We start from the raw sequence: 21363 nt of genomic DNA on the forward strand, positions 1-21363 counted from the left end.
GAGACCTGGCAGGCCAATGATGCGGTCCTCCTCGACCGATCCAGCGCTGTGGATATTGGTTATCCAAAATTTCCCGAGCGTTTCTACTAAAATGTTGGAACCAGTCATTTATGCGATAAGCAAGAGGTACAATTTCAAGTAAATCAGGTAGCTCCGTGCTAATGAACTGAGCATATCTTGCTCCCATTAATATTGCGGAGAATTGAAACGGTCCAATCTAGAGCCGGGGATTCGGAATGTTAACAAATGGAAGGATCCACCACGCTTATACTTGCCAAACGATCGCCCAATAGCCCAGTCCACAGAAAACCTATATTGAAAACCTCTGGGAAATAATTCTCTTGGATTTTCCTTTGCCCAGATATGAAGGTGGTGATAATTGGAACAACCTTACCGGTAAAATAGCGACTCATCAGAAAACAGTATCCGTGACAAGAAGTGTGGAGCATCGTTTTGGTTTATTAACCACAGATAAAACTCTCGCCTAATTGGATAATCCTCTGACAGAAGATGTTGTACTCCTGTATAGTGGTACGGGTGCCTCCTATTATCAGCTGGAACTCTCTGCACCGAACTCTTGGATAAACCCATTTCACGAGAAACTGTTCGAATACTCCGGGTGCCGTCTTCCTCAAAGACATTCAATACGGCTTCCTCGTGTTCGACAGTCCTTACATTTCTTGGAGTACCCCTCAACTTCTTCTTCGAACTGGCTGCATCTGACCCGTTTCTCGACCCCGAGCGATTAATTTCAGGATTGTTTTATGATCCGGATGACTTTGTCTTTGTGGAAATTGTTCACGGTACAACCTTACTGCTTCACGTGCATTGTTCCCACATCGCGCAAAAGTAAGAATCATATCTACGTACTCAGAGGAAGAATACATGTTAAATGATACACTTGAATTAAATATCGCAGCGAAATTGTGTAACAAATGTCAAACTGACGTAAACAATCATTCTAATAAATGTAGTGGACCAAATCTAATCGACAGAATTGTAGAGGTTTACGGATAAAAAGGAAACCTAGGCAACGCAAAATTGCGATTATTCCACCTTAATGATGCTCAACTCTAATTGGTCAACTTCAGAATGTCTTTTCTCGGTTATCATTTGAGATAGGACTTTTTTTCTTCAAAATACACGTTAATATATTCGCCCTAAGGCTCCCTTTTTTCTCTGGGGAGCCAGTTCTGGGACACCCTGTATACAGTATGTCCCCGGATTGAGTTTACAAGAGGGAAAAAAATGTTATTTTTGATTTTACGCAAAAACTTTAGAGGAATAACATTTTTTGCTTCATCTGAAACCCCCATTTCTGTTATTAAAACGTCTTTTTCAACACAGAGGAAGACTTAACATTAAAATCAAAGAAATTGCAGAAAAAATATTTTCCTTTTTTTTTGAAAAAATCAAATGTTAATTGAATATAAAACTATTCTATTAACTATGCGCCGTTTTCTGTACATCATTCAACCCTGTTTCGAAGTTTAAGCTGCTTCTGAACACCCATGCCTGATACATAACTGTTGGGAAATTTTTCATTAAATTTTGTAATTATGTGACAAAAACCGGTCCAACATTGGATTAAATAAATTCTTTGTTCTAAAGACAACATTTTGCAACAGTAATAAGTTGTTTGTCAAAAAACCAGGCCAATTGTAATAAAATTTATAACATAAAAATTAATTCTAAGTCCAAATTTGAACAAAAAATGTGAATTTAAGAATACAGTGTATCAATACTGAGATTTTAATAACGGAAATCGAGGTTTCAGATGAAGCAAAAAATGTTATTCCTCTAAAGTTTTTACGTAAAATCAAAAATAAAAATTGTTTCCCTCTTGTAAACTCAATCCGGGGACATACTGTATAAAATGTACAATACAACCCTGCTTAAAATATTACCTGCTGATGGTAAACTAGGATTTATAAGCCCCGCAAGATTTTTAACTCAAAGTACTATAAAATTTTACGACCTACAGTGAAATTGACAAAACTATACACGAACTGATGAACCAGATCGTTCTGAAAATGAACATTCGCCACAAAAAATGTACACATACCTCTAAAGGACCTAAAGAGAGAGGTAAAAATACTACAAATTCATAGACTGATATAAATGCGATCAAAAAATGTGTGCAGACTTTTGTATCCGCTAGCTTCATTAGGTATCTTTCAAACCATAGATGTCAAGCGTCACTTATTCAGCGTACAAACAGCAAACACAATTCTACTCTTTAAGTGTTAACGAACAACGAGAATTCTACTGGTTTTGGTGCACAAAAAGGTATTAACTTTAATTTAATGATTTAATTTCGAAAAAAAAATCATAATTTTAGTGACGTAATGTATCTGAAGGAAATGTCAAGGGATGCCAACTAAAAAGACAATCCGCACTTTTGTAACAGAGAACGCCTGCTTGATTGTAATTTCTTTTGAAGGCGCGATATCTAGTCATGAGGTGTTTACAATTTTTTTTTGTTCGACACTGTCAGAATTTGAGAATTTTCTCCTGTGTCAAGCTAATTTTGAAGATTTTAAGCGATTTGGAGCCTTTAAAGGGCTCGTCGAACAAAAAAAAACGTTGTATTCAACTCATTCGTGTGTAAATTGGACTCTTTATGGCACTTGTGGGCCTTTAAAACGCGAGTAAAATGAGCCCACTCATGCCATAAATAGCCCAATTTACATTTATTTTAAATAAACTACTACGGTGTGAGCAACAATTACTGTTTGAGTTGGCAATAAATTCTGGTGACTTTTGGTGACTTTTATGTCATATTCCAACGAGAAAACCATTTTATTAATAAAAGATTACAAAAACCAATACCAGCTGTCAATAATGTCAATAAAACAAACCGAAATATGTAGATACAATTCAGTCTTGAAAATTTCATGTAAATATTTTTATTGCCAACTGAAACAGTTATTGTGCTCACCCGGTATTGTATTTGTTTTAGACATATCATGGACAGCACGACACAGGAATTGATTTTTCAGCTCTCTCTTTCGGTGTTTAATTTTTACCCAACATGACCTCTTACAAAAATCACAATTGTGAACGACCGGACCTTTTAATATGAAATTTTGCACATGCACTTACTAATGTCTATACTTAATTTACACGATAACGACATTCATTTAGATTTATTAGAAATGACCAAAGCTAATATCCCTTCGTATTTTGTTAAGTTTTATTACAAAATTCAATCTGAAATTGTTTTCAGGATGCGCCAAAAGAAGAAGTACACAGCTGTGTTTTATGACTATGAGGTATTGAGCAAAAAAGATCAATATTTATTCAGTTCGAATTGTGTGGTTGAAAGAGTTTATAAAAGCAATTTTAATGGACGTCACAATTTCGTGTAAAAATATTTTTCAAAAGTAAATAAAAACAATGGCATATTTTTTGTGGAAAATTTTTGCTGATGTAATTGTGAATGTTTCTGTTTTCATACAAAGTCTTTTTTGTAATTTGCCTCCATTTTGATTCTCTAATAGACATATTAACGAACGCGACGTCATCATCTGGGATGTCCTTATAGCCATTATTTCACGGAACATTTTACGAACATTTTTAGGTTGGCGTAGCTTGATCCGTCATGCGTGTCAGTTTAAATTACAAAATGTGCAAAGAATTACAAATTCGCGACTGTATTTTTGGCAATTTCACGTATTTCAGCGGGCGTGCATGAAAGATCATCTTCCATATTCGTGTTTTGTGACAGAATTTGGATAAAACAAAAGGCGACTTTGAAAACTTTATCAAATTTTCACTTTTAAAATTAAGACATTACCAACCGCCACAAAAATCCCTAAATCGAAGAAAGTAAACATTTTTGTTTAAAAACGACTTAAAAAGGGCAAATTACAAAAAATAGTATAAAAAACTCGTTTCATAAGACCTTGAAGCTAGGGATGCGCAAAATTTTTGAAACATCGATAATGTCATCAATCGATACATCGAATTTAAAACATCGATGTGCTAAATATATCGACCAGAAAATATCGATTTTTTTTAACATCGATATTTCTAAAAAAAAAAGAGTAATTAATCAAAATAGTGAAAATTAATGTTTATTGCTTTCAACTGTCATAAATTCTCATTTTTCTCCTTTGTAAACTGCCTCCTAACTGCTCTAAAGCAAAAAATAGCAGATAACCAACCGTTGCCCTAGGCAACACATTCGAACTGACATTTCTTGAAAAATTTGTCAAAACTGTCAAAAGCAAATGCAAAATCATTTTTAATAGATTTGGAAGCTTTGGGGACGTCGTTTCAAACAATAACAGTTTGTATGCAACTCGTTTCTGTGCAAATTGGGCTTTTCTAATTGCCCTCGAGGCCTTAAAATCCTCGCTACGCTCGTATTTCAATCCTCTCGGGCAATTAGAAAAGCCCAATTTACACAGAACCTCGTTGCATAAATAACTATTTTTCAATGGCGTAACAACAGTTAGAAATAATTTGATAATAATCACAAAAATATTTTTCTATAAAATTAAAAGAAAAACAAAACCGCGAGAATAATCATGAAATAATCGAAGTGGATTAAAAAAGCTGACATTGCGTCTGCCATTAAAAAACAAAAGCAAATAAAATATGTGGCCTTTCTGTGTGTGAAAGAATTCACTTTGCTGACAAATGCGGAAAAAAATATAGCATAAAATATCGTTAAAAAATATCGATTCTCACCGATTATATCGAAAAAAATTAAATCGATGTAAATATCGTATCGGTGAAATGCGAATATCGATATCTCAACAATATCGATACATCGTGCGCATCCCTACTTGAAGCACTCATTCTTTAAAATAACTCGTGGCTACGCCACTCGTTTTTTAATCTTGAATTCGTGCTTCAAGACTGGTCTTATGAAACTTGTCTTTTAATATACTATTGTATTGAATAAAATCATCAATAAAATGCAAATTGCTGATATTTTACGCACCTATCTATTGATAACACAGGTCTACACTGATTTCGATTTCGACCCCCTGATAACGAAAATGATTTTGGTTTTGCGCTATCACGTCTAGTTTTTTCACAATTCGTTTCTTCTTAAAATTGGAATGTTCACCTCGAATGAATTAATTAATTCATAATTTCGATATTGTAATATCGGGCAACAATATGGATATTCGAAATTTCTTTGTTTTATTTGCGAGTGGGACAGCCGGGCACGAGACTAGTACTGGACTCAAAAGAAGTGGCCTTTAAGAACTAGACTTGTACCGGGAAACAATAATAAAAAATAATTTATTTGTATCCTAAAAAAGTCGTATTAGATACCACTAATGCAAATCAAACTCTGTTTGATGAAGCAATTTGTAAAGCCTCTTGATAAAAATGGACAATGTTTCAAGTATTTATGAACAAAGTTTCCAGATCTCTCCAATTCATAGGACCTCAAATAAGATCTTTGTACAAAGGTAAGGATTTTCAAAATTCTATGAATGTTGTTGAAAGGAACGCCTGAACGGCATTTAAGAACGTCATAGAAAAATTGCTTGGAAATCACAAAAATGAAGACTACGAAAATATTGTAAGAATCATGTTTAAAAATGTTCATATCTTGGGATGCAATATGATTCTGAAAGTGCATTTCCTATTTTCGCACTTAAATCTTTTTCCTAAAAATCTTGGTGTTGTCAGCGAGGAACAAGGGGAACGTTTTGACCAAGATATAAAACAAATGGAGAGGTGATATCAAGGAAGATGGAGCGTATCAATGATGGCAGACTTTTGCTGGATGTACCCAAAAAAAACATACAGCAGACAATCAATTAAAAGAAGTTTCCTCACAAAGCGTCAAAGATGCCATTCTCATAAGTCATAAGGAATAAAAAATTTAGTTAGATTTTTAACCAAGAATTATTATAAACATCTTATTTTCCTAAATAAATTGCTTATTTTTTTTTTGTTAATTGTGAAAAAACCTGACGTGATACAAAAAAATAAAGGGTATTTTTGTAATCAGGGCTCCGATATTATACAAAATCAGTTATCAAAATCAAAACATCGATTAAAAAGTTTTATGTTCGATTGTATTATAATTAATGATTTATGATATCGTCCATAATCTACCTATTTATGGACTGGTCCGTAATGATAAAGTAAAGCGGACGCTTTAACTATAGGGCTCGTCCACAAAGACCTATATTATGTACTTATTACATAAATAGCTATTGTTTTGCAGGCCTGTGTAATGAATAAATCATATTCACTCATATTCAATAAAAAACAATAATCTTCCTCATTGTCAACACATTTTTGTGCAAAGCTATTCCAATAATAAATTACAATTGTAATAAGACCTTATCTCGTAAAATCTTGTGTGTTTTTGCAACCGAAATTTATTTTTAGTTCCACACAATCTTCTTTGCCTTAGTTTCAATTTTCCTTTTATGTGGTCTAACATACGCCAGTTACAAATTTCGTTCTTCTCCAAATAAATTTCTCAATAAAATTTGATCCAATTAATTTTCACTGTTAACATTTCAGTCCCTACAACAAACGACCCACTTAATGGAGAAACTTTACCGAGGACTAACTCTGAAAGCTTTGAAATTCGCCTAATTGGAAGAGAAACTAACAACGAATAAGTATCCATCAATACTACAAAACTATCACCGATGTTCCTGGATTTATCGCTTTCCGTAGATACAATATGTTATCTTTCACTTTTACAAGGATTGAACTTATTGTCGAAGAAACTTTGTAGATTTCTTTTTTAAATTGAAGTGACCATCATAAAGTAAAGTTTCTGCAAAAGACAAAGGGATAGGACTAGAAGCATTTACAGTTCTGTAACCGTTCCTATACTCCGTTCAGTTACGCAACATAGTAATCACGTGCACTGCTAAGAGGCTCCGCCTCTCGTTGCGAGTCGTTTAAGACATATTTCAGTGGCGTAACATACGATATTCGAAAATACGTAATTAATAAAAATATAAGGGAAACGACTTTAATGGTCATGAAATGACCTTGAAATCGTGGTGTTTTTTTTTCCTTGATTGTGAAATTTTTTCGCAGTGTGACAGTCGTAATTGCACACGGCACTGGTACAGAATGTTTCATTAAATGTGCCCAAACATGCGAAAATCACATATTTTTATTATTGTACACCCTAAGTGAACGAAGTGTATGTTTTCACCAATCTAGTAGTTCTTTGATCAGTTGATTATATTTATAACACTTAAATTAACATATAGAATCAATTTTCTTTTAAATTAATGACATTAATTAAATATAATGAAAAATATGTCATTAAGATTCTAAAAATATCACGTCACGTCCTAAACCTGTGATTAGGTTGTAAAACTTTAATATAGTTTCTCCTTGGTTTAATAATTCCATTTAATTTTGCAATATTTATTTTTAAACGATGACGTAAAAAATAAAATCAAGAAAAACAAAATTATTAAACGTGATGACGTAGGGATTTTGAATTTTCTGCAACTGAATGGAATTAATTCTTTTACTGCAACGACCAAAACTTCACCGAACACATTCTCAAGAAACAAACATTTTGCCTACGAAAGGTATCGGGTGTTCATTTAAATGTCCGGTCAAAGTTGCCGTTGAAGAGTCGATTGTGAACGCACTACGGATCAGGGATCAGCGTTTAAATCTTACGTTTTCACACGAGTGGTGCGTTCACAATCGACTCTTCGACGCCAACTTTGACCGGAAATTTAAATGAACACCCGATACATATTCTATTTGGAAATGACCCCCAGCGTAGGATTGAATTTTAATACTTGCTTTATTAAATTAAGAGAAGATCCTATCTTTTACCGTCACGTGCTTTGGTCAGATGAATGCACTTTCGGCAAAAATGACAACCAGAATAGATTTTTCATAAATTTGGTGACTTGATTTTTGATTTTTCAATTAATTTTTTTTTTTTAGTGTACGGATATTCAGAAGAAAATTTTCTATAAGAACGAATAAAAACAATATACCCTGGAAGTTGAAAAAAAAGTTGGCTATCACGTCCAAAAAAATATGGAATCAGATAGTGTTGAAGTGTTTTTGGAGCTATTTCATTTGATGTGTCATTTATTCAAATTGGATAAAAAATAAGCAAGATACAGCGTCAAATCTTTTTCATCAGTCACCCGGTATCCAATAGCTCAAAGTACAGTTCTGTTTAAAGCTTTATGTCTTGTCAATACTTTTCATTGTATGTATTTGATAAATTGCGTAAGATTTGTTTAAGTAGGTATGTGAAATTAGTCAGTGATAATGAGATAGATATCTTAACTATGAAGTGCGATTACGATTTGGGGGCTCGTCTGTTTTACGATGAAATTATCACATGGTATTTTAACCACTTGAATACTTTCGAGTCATTTGGAATTTTTTTTTGCTTTTAGCCGTTAAACTGACTGGAAGAGATGGAGCGACAAAGTCTTTGGACAAACACAAAAGTAGTATTACATTTCTATTTTCTGTAATCTTTGATGAACGTTCTATACCAAAATATTGTAAAATATCGTGTGAAAATTAAAAACACAAAAAAAATGTCGAAATATTAGTCCGACTTGACACTTTTACAGCTCGCCTTCCCCTTGAAGCATTTTCATCGACAAACAATCCACACAAATCGTTCCACAACGTACAAGTACAAGCTAATACGAATAATTCAAGTAAAACCAAACTGTCTCTGACCTCGTTCCCTACGACACGTTATGCGTTTGCTAAATTTATACTGATTGGTGCAATGACGTCGGGACGGCCGTCCACCAGCGCCGAGATCACGAGACACTCCGTCCTCACTTTGCTGAGTAATATTTTCAAAATAAATCGGTCTTTGTAAGATTTCACCGACCACAATCGATAACAACACTTCACCCCAGCGGTCCTGACAACTGTGCAAAAATGTGCCTCCAAGCTAGATGCACCCTGGTCGTGGTTGCAGCGTTCTTGTTAAATTTGTTACATAAAATCGGTACCAGTGCCATTTCGGAGGTGTTAGTTCAGGTGCCGGTCGGCGAAACTGTGACTTTGATGTGCCAAAGCAACGACGAAAACCACAACTTCTTCTACTGGTACCTCAACGAGAAGAACATCATCGTCGGACCTAGCAATACTTACGACATTGGCAAGTTTAAATACGAAGTGTTATCTGGCAATCTGACGATAAAGGTGAGTTCAAGGTGGGAGCGAAGCTTGTGGGATTTCGTTTTATGTTCAAATAAAAAACACAATGTTTACGTTACTTTGTTATCTAATAATAAATTTATTATTGCGTTTATTTTTAACACAATTGTTCCAAGTAAAGAAGTAATTTGATACGGTTCTCAGGCGGTATCAAAAAACGAAGAAGGTGTCTACAATTGTGTCTCGAGAGGTGTCGCCGATGATGATGTCAACATCCGGTCTGTCCGAATGGTGGTCCAGGGGGATTGGGAAGAAGTTTATGAAACTGACCCTTATGTGAGTTTTTTACACGACTCACGATTCTCACAAAGATCTGCAAAAACATCGTGTCTTGCGCGGTGATAATGACTCGATAACAGAAAACCGTGGAAGGATTCTTTTATCAAAAGAAAAAAAAACACAAAAAGTAAAAAGTAGCGTACGAACTTAAATTCAAAAGTGATAGTACAGAGTACACGGTTGCATAAGTGGTAAAATACTTACTTTTTGCATGAATCGTTCACAAAACACTCCGATGTGAATTATCTCGCGAAATAAACACAAAATCTGCATTTTTGCAAAAATTCAGGCACATTTTTGAAATATGACAGACACGGGAAAATGTCACTAGGACTGCCAACCGCAAAAAAATATAAGTCCAGACTTGAATTCTGCGACTTCTATCATTTAAATTGCAAGAATCTCTTGAGGACTCTACTTTAAAAAAAATCCCATGATCGAATTAATAACAAGGAGATTTCAAATAATTTATTTCCCTCGAAATCACGAAATGCGTACAGTTCCATTATTTTAATTGGCAACAATGGCTGCAATTTTGAATTTTCGTCAACAGCCACAAAAATTGTTTAAAATTGATTAAAACCATAATTTAAACGTAACAACACCGTTAAATATTTATGCATGTTCAATATTAAACAAACATCGTGACTCGTGAGTAAGTGAGGTTATGTTCATGTCGTACGCATTTTAGTTTTTTGTGTGAATCCTCCCTTGTGTATTTCTTGCAGATTTGTATTTTCCGCTTAAAACAACGTGTTTTTGCAATTTTTTGTAAAAATTAGACGCTCCACTAGACAATAACAGGTTTACGTATAAATAGCAGCTGTTTAGGTTAGTTAAACTAATACCAAATCAGAATAATCAGATTTACTTTGTTAATTTATGGGCAAAATGACATTACTGTACAGTTCCGGTCAATGGTTTAATTTATTTAATTGTAAAATTCAAATTAACCACCTGATCCATAATCAATTGACGAATGACCACTGACGTTTTGATTTAAAAATGCCGCTGTTTTCGCATGAATGCACCTTTCAACGTTTAAAAATAGATTAAATACCTATGTGATAGCAGAACGATAAACAAATACAACACATAAATGAGGTACAAATGACGCTGGCAGTCTACAAGACTTGGTAATTAGATACACCAAACATTTTCCAAGACATAGTAATTTTTAGCGAGTTTTGCTCTCATATTTTTAAGAGATTGCCCGAGGCAAATCACCGTTCCCTGTCGAAAAAGCGGCAGTGGGAGCACTCGTTATGATTACGTAAGCCGACGCACGACGAGGATTTACGGTGAGTGAAGTGCGTAATTGCGGTTCACGACATGACGGACGAAAAGCTGTTGTGCAGCAAATATGAAGTTCTTCTCTACAAAAACGGTCTGAAACCGGCACTGATACGGAAAAGCAAGACCAAGACGAAAAGTCGAAAGAGCAATGGAGAAACCAAAGCGGACAACGCTCTCGAGTACGAGAACGACAACTTGAAGCGAATAATCAATTTGATGGAAGTGAAAAACAGAGTCCTGGAAGAGAACTGCAACCTGCTAAAGGAGAAGAATTTTTATTTTGAGTCAAAATTAAAACAAATAGAGATGGAGAGTGATGTTTCAGACAAGGAGGGGCGATTAGAAAAGGTAAACAAGAGAATGGTGTACTGTTTGTGGAAGTACCTACCACGTTGGCAAAATATTCAAATAAAATCTTGCTGAAAGCTATTTTAAGATGTTCAACCGCAGGATTCGGAAGAGGAGGAAAGTGACGAGAGTCATAAGAGCAAGTCTCTGAAGGATCGCATCAGTGGAGTCTTATTCGGTGTTGCGTTGCCGAAATTGCCGCACATTTTGGGCAAGATTAAAGAAAAAAAAAACGAAATTAAGAGTTTTATTGAGGAACACGGTAATGAGGGTATCGACTGTCCCATGCAGGATGGGGGTATCAACTGTCCCTTGAAAAATGGGAAGTTTAAAGAGACGATAGCCGCGGTGAAGGTAAGCCAATAGTAATACGACTGGATCAGGCGGTTGCGATATTAACTTGTTGTGTCCTGATTTGATTTATTTGGGTTGAGTAGATACTTAGATTGTGCTGTAGTGGGCTTGCGTCGCGCTTATCTCCGTTTACCTGCAAGTAAAAGCTAGTGACAAGTAAGTTTTTAGGTTAACTTATTTCGTGTGGTGGTAGTTCTGGGTACGCTGATGGTAATTTCCGGAGTAGGCTACGCCGGCTACAGAATATGGAAAAACAGATATCGACATCCCTCCTACTTGGGTAAGTTTATTAACGTCAGTTTTCATGTCGATTTTCACGGACATTTCAGTGCCGTCTGAAGACGACGACGAAGAAGACAGCGGAGACGAGCTTTTCAGAGCACCCGGTACATCACGCGGCGCAGCGAACCCGCTCATATCTAATTCTACCGAGAGTTTCGAAACACCCGGTATTAGCACAGATTTTAGAAGTATCTTAGACACTGCCAACAACAAATAAATTTCGATCAATACTGTCACTGTCGCTACTTGTCAAAAATAATAATTCTTGTATTTATTGAATAGATACGAACTAGAACTAAGACTGCTGTTGTAAAAAAAATCCATTAAAAATAAAATTCGACACGTAATGTTTTATTTTTTGTTACCGTAGACACCACTTACAGTGACCTTGGCACCGACGGGCACGCCGGTTGGCAGCTCTGAAATCAAAGCCTGGACAACGAACAGTGTACAGTGTTGCCAATCTACATTTTGACTTGTCTCACCTTTGGATTGTCGTCGAAGCAGCGCATAAAACCCACGCTCATGGTTTCAGTCGTGTGGCCCCACAAGAGGGTGGTGTCCCCGGTTTTTTTGTCGACGTGCAGGACCAGGGCTCCGCACAGTTTCGTCGTCACATTTTCCAGATATCTCGAGTCTAACAAACAAATTTACAAAATGTCTTGTAGAATCAAATCGACTCACTTATAAATTTGTCCGTTATGGACTGACTGAGTCCTACTGTTGGGCAAACACTAGTTTGTAAATCTTCGGCGACTACTTTAGCCAACTGGGTCCGCATCAGGTGTTCACCACAGCCTGAAGTACACACAGCTGTTGAAGACTGTGCTTCAGGACTGAAACTGTCGGCCCACACCCCACTGGCGTACACAGCAGCCTGACCTACTCTACCAGGACGCTTCAAAAGAATGCCCCCTACAACTTATTTTTATACAGGGGGTGACAAAAAATTCAATTGTAAGACCTGAACTACAACCCGCCGCGACGTGTCCGTCATTGTCAACACATACCGCCCCCACTGTATCCAGCAACTCTTCAGTTTTATTAGATTCAACAAGATTTTTATATTTCTTATATTGTGACAAAGCTTTGGCACTGATTAGCGATTTCTGTTTGACAGTCTTTAGACCAGCTGCTTTGGCGTATTTCACCCCACCTCTACCCACAAGAAAAGATGGGGGCACCAGGCCCAAGGGTAGTGGTTCTAGTTGTTTAACACAAATGTCATAAGCTAAATGAATTGGATTTTTTACACTTTTGACAGCACCGCAACCGCCATAGATTAGAGTTTTGCCGTCCATCACTGAAGCATCTCCCTCTACACAACCCTCATTAGTTAGGTTAGATCCATAACCGCAATTAGTTACTGGGTCATCTTCTAAAACTGTGATGGCGGCCTTTACCGCCTCCAACGCGTTTCCACCGTTTCGTAGTACTTCTATCCCGGTCCTGCACGCTTTTTTTGATAATTTGTTGTACTTTCCGTAGTGGGAACTGCTATGACTGCCGGCACCTGCACAAAGCGCTAGTCAAGACTTATTGATGACTCAAAAATCCGTACTAACCACAATGGACGGCAATCATTGTTAGCAGTTCTTGGGTTCAATTCAATTTGCATTAGTTATGTAAAGTTTGTTAAATATAAAATATTCTTAGGTTATGTTATCGTCAAATTATAAACAGACGTCTACGGTTGGTATACCTGTCTCTGATTCCTGTGTGTCATGTCAAACGTCAAATCATGTAAAATAGTAGGGTGGAATTAACTTTTGTGGGAATAATATTAGATACATGTCATTGAAAGTTGCATTAAAATCAATCAGAATTAATAAAGATAGTGGGATTTGATACTGCAGTTTAGCTGGAATTCTTTCTTGTATCAGAACGAAGTTTGTCTAGAGGTGCCGAAGAGGTTAGGTTTTCATAACCTAAACGTATTATGTCATAGCCAAGTAAAGGAAAACAGGCTTTTAAAAAGTGAAGAAACTGCTTCGTTCTGTTACAAAATGTTTAAACTAACGCAGACAATTTTAACCAAGCTGAGAAGTAACAATGCGAACGTTAGTGTAATGAAATGTGAGAAGTATATGAAGTCGACCATAGCGGAAGCAAAAAATACCCAGCCCAACGTTTTTGAGACTGAAATGGAAGAAGAAGAGGGGTTAAAATCGCGAAAATATGTAAAGTCGCACAACAGCATGGTCGCAGCCGTGTTCGCGTCTTTGCGGCCGAACAACCAAGACATGGAAATCAAGACGCCGCTAACAGACGATAAAATCAGCAAAGCCACGAACATCGACGAGTTGTTGTCGATATCCGAGGGCACGGGAATTTCGAGGAGGCACGCACTCAAGGTTAGTGTATATACAGGGTGACTCGCTCAAACCGTGATGTACCAGGTGGTGTCAACGCTAGCTGAATGGTCCGCGACGGGAAAAGCGCGTCTCGCCGACTTCGAAAGCGACTTCCGCTTCATAAAACTGTGCCGCATTCTGAGCAAGGGGAGCAAGCTGAACAGGAACATGTCGCGCACCAGCGAAGACTTGTCCACCATCCTGAACGTGACGGCGGACGACGAGGCGGCGCGACTCGTCGCCAACCTCACCCTCGACCAATCGGTCAAGGTAAGCCCGCGCGAGTCGAAGATTTGATATTAAGCGCCAGTTCCAGGTGATGACGACGCTGACGATGAGGAAGCGACGGTCGGTTTCGTTGCTGCGCTCTCTGGCCTACAACATCACGGCCAACTGCGAACAACTCGACCTGAAGCAGAGCGCCGATCTGCTGTACAGCATGTGCACGTTGAACTTCGTCGACGAGAATCTGCTGACTAAGATTTGCGCCGACGTGATCAACGAGCTGACGACGGACGTGAGGAAGAGTTCCGTGATCGGGTCGGTGGTGACCAGTTTGGGGCTCCTCAAGTACAAGAACTGTGGTCGGTTTTAACAGAAATGTCGATGATTTTTATTGATTTGGGGTTCTAGAAGTGCTAGATACGCTGAGCGAATGGATTTTGGACAACAGTTCGATATGTAGGATCCAGGACGTCTTCAGTCTGTTCGTGACGTTAGCCACAGTGAACCACTTGCCCAGCAACTATGAAAAACTTTTCCAAGTAACGTGAACAATTTGGAATTTGGGAAAATGTGATTGAACCTTTGTTCCAGGCGTTGTTGCCACAGTTATCGATGTCCGAAGCCCGAAAACCTTTGGTCTGGTTGAACTTTGTCTGGTCGTTGGTTGTCTTGAATCAAGCAACCCCAGACCATGTCTCGAGCGTGTTGGCACAGGATTTCGTCAATAAAATCGAAGGTACATGACCACTCGTACATACAGAGTGTCCCACAAAAATTTCTTGATAGCAACTCAAGTTTCTGGTGGAGATCTTTTTACTGATCTTAATTATCAATCATTTTCTACGGCGCACAAATTTTTTTTTGTTCTTTGAATATTTGAGGAACTTTCAATTCCAGAAAAACCCCAAAATATATTCTCATTAAAGATTTCAATTGTTATGCAACGAATATCAGATCATTTTTTGATACTTGGACACTTAGAACGTGTTTTTTTTTTTTTTTGATGTGAGAAAAATTGTAAATTGGATTTTCGTGTAGGCAGTAAATCATCGAACGTGTTCGCAAAAGTGAAACTTCTCAACATCAACGGGGCCGCCGTTCATTTATTGAAAAATTACGACGGTCCCACGCTCGATCCTTTGTCAAGTGTCCACACTGTAAATATGGCGAAAACGAAAGAAAAGACCGAAATGGTGGAAGCGATCATGGACACGGTAAAGAATTTGATTCACTCGGAGAATCATCTAGGCACGAATGTGAACACAAATCTAGGGTTTTCTATTGGTAAGGTTTGGTGGTTTGTTGGTGACATTTGCTAAGATTCAAGTTGTAGATGCCAAGTGTTTGCTTGACAAAAAGTGTAATCCGTTGACGATCACAGAAGAAAACGAGAGAAGAACCGATGTGACCAAGTAGGTGTTGTGTTTGTTTATTTGCGAAATTGATTGGATGTTTTCAGGATCGCCATTATGGGGTACGACTACCATAATATGTGCAGGGGTAAAGTCGAGCCCACCGGGGCTAATGTACTCGCTTGTAATCTTCTCGAGGCCCAGAATTACACAGTTTTGAATATTCCGTACACCGAGTTTAAGATAACGGACAAACTGGTGCACCGAGTCCAGTATTTGGAAAATAAACTGAAATATGTCGTTAAATAAATCATGTAACTTATTGTAGATATGATTAAATAAAGAAAATATGTGTAAAATGTCTTGGTGTTGTTTGTGACCGGTGCAGTTGCGAAATTGACCGTGAGAGGATAACGACCGACTATTTATGGCGGCATCTAGTACCCTAACACCTGTCAAAAATATTTTAATCATTCTAAAAAATCTTAAAAACAAGACATACCTAAGTACGGTACAGCTGTGTTTTAAGACCCTTAATATTGAGATTTGTCGGCAGTCATTTAGTGATAGTGGGTAGTGTGATTTCCCTTTCGTTAAAACTTTCATTAAGACGTCTTTATCTATAAATAATTGATTTGGCCAAACAACTGTTTAAATAATTATTTAAATAAAGGGTTATGATTTCCTTTATTTAAGATATTCGTTAACTAAATATCTTCTTTAAGGAAACAATGTAAAGTTAATGAAAATATTAACCATCACTTGCCGTTGTTTAAAATTTTATTTAAAAAACACTTAATTAAAGGGAAATCATAGGTAAAAATTAAAGACCGTTTTTAAGACCTTAATGACTGTCTCTTAATGAAGATGAAATCATACGGCCCATTGTTAATGGCGATCGAAAACGCTCATTAATAGTGTTGAATGAGGAATAGCTGGTTTGAACTTCAGAAATTAAACATTCATCACCACAAGGATTTACATTGAAGATGTTGAATTCCATTGGATTTCAAGAAGGCAAAAATATATGATTCTATACTGAATTATGTGTTATTTTTACTCTTAAGGCAAAGTTAAAACTCGACCAGCCATTAAGAAATGTTTTTTGTCTGCCCTGTACAAGGGCGTAGCAATGATTTTTTGCTGGGGTGGGCCAGATTTTAAACCACAGACAAATGATAGATAGATATTGCAGATGTATCTTGTTTTTAATGTGTTTTACTTTTATTCTGGGGTGGGCCAGAAGGATTCTGCTACGCCCTTGGCCCTGTACCCTATTGTTATTGGAGATATTCATTTCAGTCACATTTAAAAATATGTACTTACGAAATTGCGTTTTAAGAAACACTTTCTTTGCGCCGTGGTCGTGTAATGAAGTAAAATTATAAAAATAAAGGTTAAACCTGCTATATAATGTTTCGTGAGATAACCGCCTTTTGACATGGATAAAAATGTCTGGCATCCTAATAATATCGAAGTTACCAATAGGTGGTGGTTTTTAAATTTTGGCACGGCTAATACGGCGTGATCAAGTACTCTCGTCTCTCGTGTCAAAAATAAATTACTCCCTAGAATTCGAACTTTTAGGGAAATAACGTTTTTCATGTTTTCAAAAGTAATTTTGAATGCCTAAGGTTGGTTACTTTGAATTGAGAGATTAAATCCAAATAAATATGCTGCCAGTAACCAAAATTGATTGTGAAACGAAAAATCATTCTATCACTAAGAGGCCGATTTCAAGTTGAGTTGCAACTTGTATTGTCATGGTAACGGCACAAAATTAGAGAAATTAGTAATTTGCAATTGTTACAATTAACTTGCTGCCTTACATTTTTGGGATATCTTTTGTTTGTCACCAGAAACCACATAGCCTCCAACCTGACCAAATTTATGGCAACCTAGTAACGAATATCCCTAAATTCTAGGGAGTAATTTATTTTTGACACGAGAGTATGGACTGAATCTAAAGTTAGTATATTAGATAGAGTTGGCTCCATCCTGGTTCCTAGGGGCGTTTTTCGCCCCTAGGAACCAGGATGGAGCCAACTCTATTTAATATACTAACTTTAATCAAGAAAGAGTGTTTAAGTTGGTAACACTGAAGCGGTAAAGGTGGGTAAAGGCCATGCCAAAATTAAAAGACCACCACCTGTTGAATTAAGTTGGTGAAAACAAAATTACACTAAGTGTATTTTGATATTACTAGGATGTTAGACCAATCAAATCTAACTCCACAAACGTTGCCGGTTTATTGTCTGGGGATAGAATCGGGTGGTGGCGGTACCAATGCTAATAAGTGTCACCGCACCTTTCCAAGAAAAACGGCGCGTCTAATCCTTTCCTGGCGCCGTACTGAACAGCAGTGTTGGTGGTTATTTGATTTTAGCACGACCTTTACAACTGGAGTAACTTCCGAGTGATTTCAAATTAAATTCCTAAACAAACTATTGAATCTGTTCGGGAGAAAAGTTAATTTATGTTTAGAGCATTTCCTTTAGTTAATTTTTAGGTGTTTCAAGTTTAATTTCTTTTTACCGTAATTTTTTTCTCTCATAACATTCTATTTTGTCGCTGTTATGTTACGTCATATTTCTGTCAAGCAAACCAAGAAAATATATCCGGTTGCAGTGTTGCAAACCGCCAATAAAAAACATGTTCTTAATTGAATTGCCAACTCAAACAGTCCTTCTTGGTTACCCGTATTTAACACCCGATTTCATGTTTACACGTAATCTGGTTTGACGTTTTTGACACCGTTTAACAACAAGATTTTCCCCCAAACAACTCATGTTACACCTGGAGAGTTTTCACTAGGTAACGGACGAACAATAATAACCCCAGATTTTAGTATGTAAACATACTTTTTTGCAAACGTGCAGAAATTTTAATCGATAATAATATTACAAGACCTTGTTTTTTAATTGGATTATAGTTATTTATTTAACGAGTTCGTGTGTAAATTGGGCTTTTTTTGGTATGAGTGGGCCGGATTAAAACGCGAGTGAAACGAGCGTTTTAAAAGCCCACGAGTGCCAAAAAAAATGTCCAATTTACACAAGAACGAGTTGAATACAACGTTTTTTTGTTCGACGACCCAATTAAGGCTCCAAATCGCTTAAAATCTTTAAAATTAACTTGACGTTTCGTTTCGACAAGTTGTCACATTTATCAAAATCCGTTCACATAGGAGAAAATTCTCAAATTATGACAGTGTCGAACAAAAAATGTTTTTATTTCACAAAAACTTTTTGGTGATAAATTTACGAATTTGAATCGGACATTTTTCTCCTGATTGTTTGAAGAAAAATGTCCAATTCAATGAGTAAATTTATCAAACGCAAAAAGTTTGAGTATATAAATTAAAAAAATTATCCGATCGAAAAAAGCAAAATCGAGTTATATTTGTTGAGATTATATCCAGAACAAAAAAAAAAAAAACAACAAACAACGACAATATCTTATTATTTATCGACGAAAAAGTCATTTTCATTAAATTATACCTAAAATGAACTGTCAAATGTGACAAGAGGAAAGAAAAATTTTAATCACTGACAAGAGGAAGCGAATTTTTATCCGAGATAAACAAAAATAATTGGTTCAAAAGTCAAATTCTCATTGGACCATTGGCTGTGTTGCTATAGTGATGGAAATAATTATTGTGAAAGTTTAAAATACGCAAAAAATTGTACAGTACCTACCTATAGTGCAATTTTTTTAATAAACAATTGTCAATGTCAAAATTAAGTAAAAAACCATCTGTACCACCCTAAAATGTGCGCATATGGACCAGCTGTACGGCGTGGAAAGTACTTATGGAATAAATTCAGTAATTTCAAAACTAATGACACTTATCGAAAACGTTGAAACAGGTCAATTTTTATTTCTCACAATGCTTATTTTAAGTAGCTTCACTTGTTCATGACGTTATCCATTTTTGAGCTATGACGTCACACTCATTTTTTTTAAATGACAACCCCCTACTTTTTTCTTCTCTTTCTGATAGACCTTCATACTAGATGAAAGAAAAAAATTGGTACCTTACATATCAATTTTTTTGAGAAAATGACAAATTTTACTTCAAAAATTTAATTTAAAAATTCTTTTATATGGGTTTATTTAAAATAGAAGATTTATTTGAATAGACCAAACAATTTAGAAGATTTACGGCAGAGAATTTGCGCTGAAATAGAACAAATCAGCCCTAACATTATTGAGCGCAGTGTACAAAGTGTCGGTGAGTGCCAAATAGTTGGCGGGGGACAAATTCAACTTTTGCGTAACATTTGATTGTTAACCTTAGATGTTTGTTTGTTTTTGTTTGCGGTCAGTTAAAATTTTTACATCAAAATTTAAATCAAATTTTTGAAGTAAAATTTGTCATTTTCTCAAAAAAATTGTTATGTAAGGTACCAATTTTTCTCTTTCATCGTTTAGGTAGTAGGAAGGTCTATCAGAAACAGAAGAAAAAAGTGGGGGTTTCCATTTAAAAAAATTGGTGATGACATCATAACTCAAAAATCGATGACGTCATGAACAAGTGAAGCAACTTAAAATAAGCACTATGAAAAATAAAAATTGACCTGTTTCAGCGTTTTCTACAAATATCATTTGTTTCGACATTACTGAATTTATTCCATAAGTAGTTTCCACACTGTATAACAATTTGGCACCAAATCATAGTTAAGGTTATGTTCACTTCACTTCCCGTACCTTTCTTCCGCGAATTCTTTTTCAAAACAAATTTAATGAGAAATCAGCAGAAATCTTTTTCGAATTTGAAATAAACTGGCGCGTCATTAAAAAAAATGTTGACACTCAGTGTGACTAATCGTATTATCATGAAGATCACTGTTTGGCTCATACCAACATGACAACGTTTTGACAATTGTTTATTAAAAATTTTCAATCAGGTATACACTGTGACAATCTTTAAACAATAATTTAGTGTATATACAGGGTGTTTTCAAAGTTGAGGCGTTTCTTGTAACACGAGGTACTATGCATTATTCTTAAGAATTTTAGCCTAAACCTTCTTAGTAAAATGTTTGTATTAACGGAGATAATTGATTGTATATTTTTATTGTTTTCTAAAATTTTGAGGCCGGTCCTGTCTATTTCTCCGCTGTAACTGACTTGGCCCAGGATGGTGTCTTTCCGAAAATCGCTCTGCGTACTCTCTGGACGCCGCAGCTGCATTCTGATAACGTGATAACATTGCCCATACATTAGCAACATATCTGTGAGCTCATTATTTTCCTAATAATAAAGCCATTCGGACTAATTAGATGACAACTCTGACAGTATTTTTGATTAACGTCCATGCTCATTTGTTTTTTTTTTTTGTCAATTCCAATTTCTAACAAATCAGCGCAAATTTGAACAGGACCGGTTTGAAAAATTTCAAAAAAATTAACTTATTGTATCTTCATTGCCGTACACATTTTACTAAGATGATTTTGGCTAAAACTCTTTAGAAGAACGCATACTATCACATGTTAAAAGGAACGCCTCAACTTCGAAAACACCTGTATTTTGCGTTGACGTCTAAAATGACACTAGTGACCTTGTCACTCCTTTAATTATTCTGCAATTGAATTCATCCCAATCGTTCATACTTTCTCACCTCGGATTCGGGCACCCCCAAACTGTGTTTTAGATCTGGTCCCACCTCTTGCCTCAACTAAATATTTAAAAATCGTAGT

General features: G+C 36.2%; 3 protein-coding genes across 4 annotated transcripts; 2 read left to right on the forward strand and 1 right to left on the reverse strand.

Moving 5' to 3' along the window:
• Positions 1-8590: 8590 nt before the first annotated feature.
• LOC138136277 (uncharacterized) lies at positions 8591-12077 on the forward strand. 2 transcript variants are annotated; one of them, XM_069055386.1, is made up of 4 exons: positions 8591-9156; positions 9316-9447; positions 11617-11728; positions 11778-12077. In XM_069055386.1, the coding sequence occupies exons 1-4, from the start codon at positions 8890-8892 to the stop codon at positions 11945-11947; spliced, it is 681 nt and encodes a 226-aa protein (XP_068911487.1). In that variant the 5' UTR covers positions 8591-8889; the 3' UTR covers positions 11948-12077. The 2 variants fall into 2 exon arrangements, with proteins under 2 accessions (XP_068911487.1, XP_068911486.1); XM_069055385.1 differs by lacking the exons at positions 8591-9156; positions 9316-9447 and adding exons at positions 10363-11094; positions 11197-11448.
• On the reverse strand, positions 10746-13435 carry Tasp1 (Taspase 1). The gene is made up of 5 exons (XM_069055383.1): positions 13296-13435; positions 12695-13243; positions 12415-12645; positions 12216-12367; positions 10746-12162 (listed from the first exon to the last, which is right to left on the reverse strand). The coding sequence occupies exons 1-5, from the start codon at positions 13312-13314 to the stop codon at positions 12082-12084; spliced, it is 1032 nt and encodes a 343-aa protein (XP_068911484.1). The 5' UTR covers positions 13315-13435; the 3' UTR covers positions 10746-12081.
• A 301-nt stretch (positions 13436-13736) lies between these two features.
• Positions 13737-16020, forward strand: LOC138136275 (FAST kinase domain-containing protein 4). The gene is made up of 8 exons (XM_069055382.1): positions 13737-14084; positions 14130-14354; positions 14401-14668; positions 14718-14848; positions 14901-15045; positions 15348-15593; positions 15643-15721; positions 15769-16020. The coding sequence occupies exons 1-8, from the start codon at positions 13737-13739 to the stop codon at positions 15968-15970; spliced, it is 1644 nt and encodes a 547-aa protein (XP_068911483.1). The 3' UTR covers positions 15971-16020.
• Positions 16021-21363: the final 5343 nt, after the last annotated feature.

This window comes from Tenebrio molitor, chromosome 8, assembly GCF_963966145.1.
Source record: "Tenebrio molitor chromosome 8, icTenMoli1.1, whole genome shotgun sequence".
Classification (NCBI taxonomy): domain Eukaryota; kingdom Metazoa; phylum Arthropoda; class Insecta; order Coleoptera; family Tenebrionidae; genus Tenebrio; species Tenebrio molitor.

What these genes read in the sequence shown, in the direction of transcription:
- LOC138136277 (XM_069055385.1), top strand. Translation starts at nt 10,783, where the DNA reads ATGACGGACGAAAAGCTGTTGTGCAGCAAATATGAAGTTCTTCTCTAC. An exon ending in AGGAGGGGCGATTAGAAAAG is followed by an intron (nt 11,095 to 11,196) that starts GTAAACAAGAGA and finishes GTTCAACCGCAG; the next exon opens with GATTCGGAAGAGGAGGAAAG. An exon ending in AGACGATAGCCGCGGTGAAG is followed by an intron (nt 11,449 to 11,616) that starts GTAAGCCAATAG and finishes GTAAGTTTTTAG; the next exon opens with GTTAACTTATTTCGTGTGGT.
- LOC138136275 (XM_069055382.1), top strand. Translation starts at nt 13,737, where the DNA reads ATGTTTAAACTAACGCAGACAATTTTAACCAAGCTGAGAAGTAACAAT. An exon ending in CGAGGAGGCACGCACTCAAG is followed by an intron (nt 14,085 to 14,129) that starts GTTAGTGTATAT and finishes GTGATGTACCAG; the next exon opens with GTGGTGTCAACGCTAGCTGA. An exon ending in CCCTCGACCAATCGGTCAAG is followed by an intron (nt 14,355 to 14,400) that starts GTAAGCCCGCGC and finishes CGCCAGTTCCAG; the next exon opens with GTGATGACGACGCTGACGAT.
- Tasp1 (XM_069055383.1), bottom strand. An exon ending in CGCGGCGGGTTGTAGTTCAG is followed by an intron (nt 12,646 to 12,694) that starts GTCTTACAATTG and finishes AATAAGTTGTAG; the next exon opens with GGGGCATTCTTTTGAAGCGT. An exon ending in CATAACGGACAAATTTATAA is followed by an intron (nt 12,368 to 12,414) that starts GTGAGTCGATTT and finishes TTTGTTTGTTAG; the next exon opens with ACTCGAGATATCTGGAAAAT.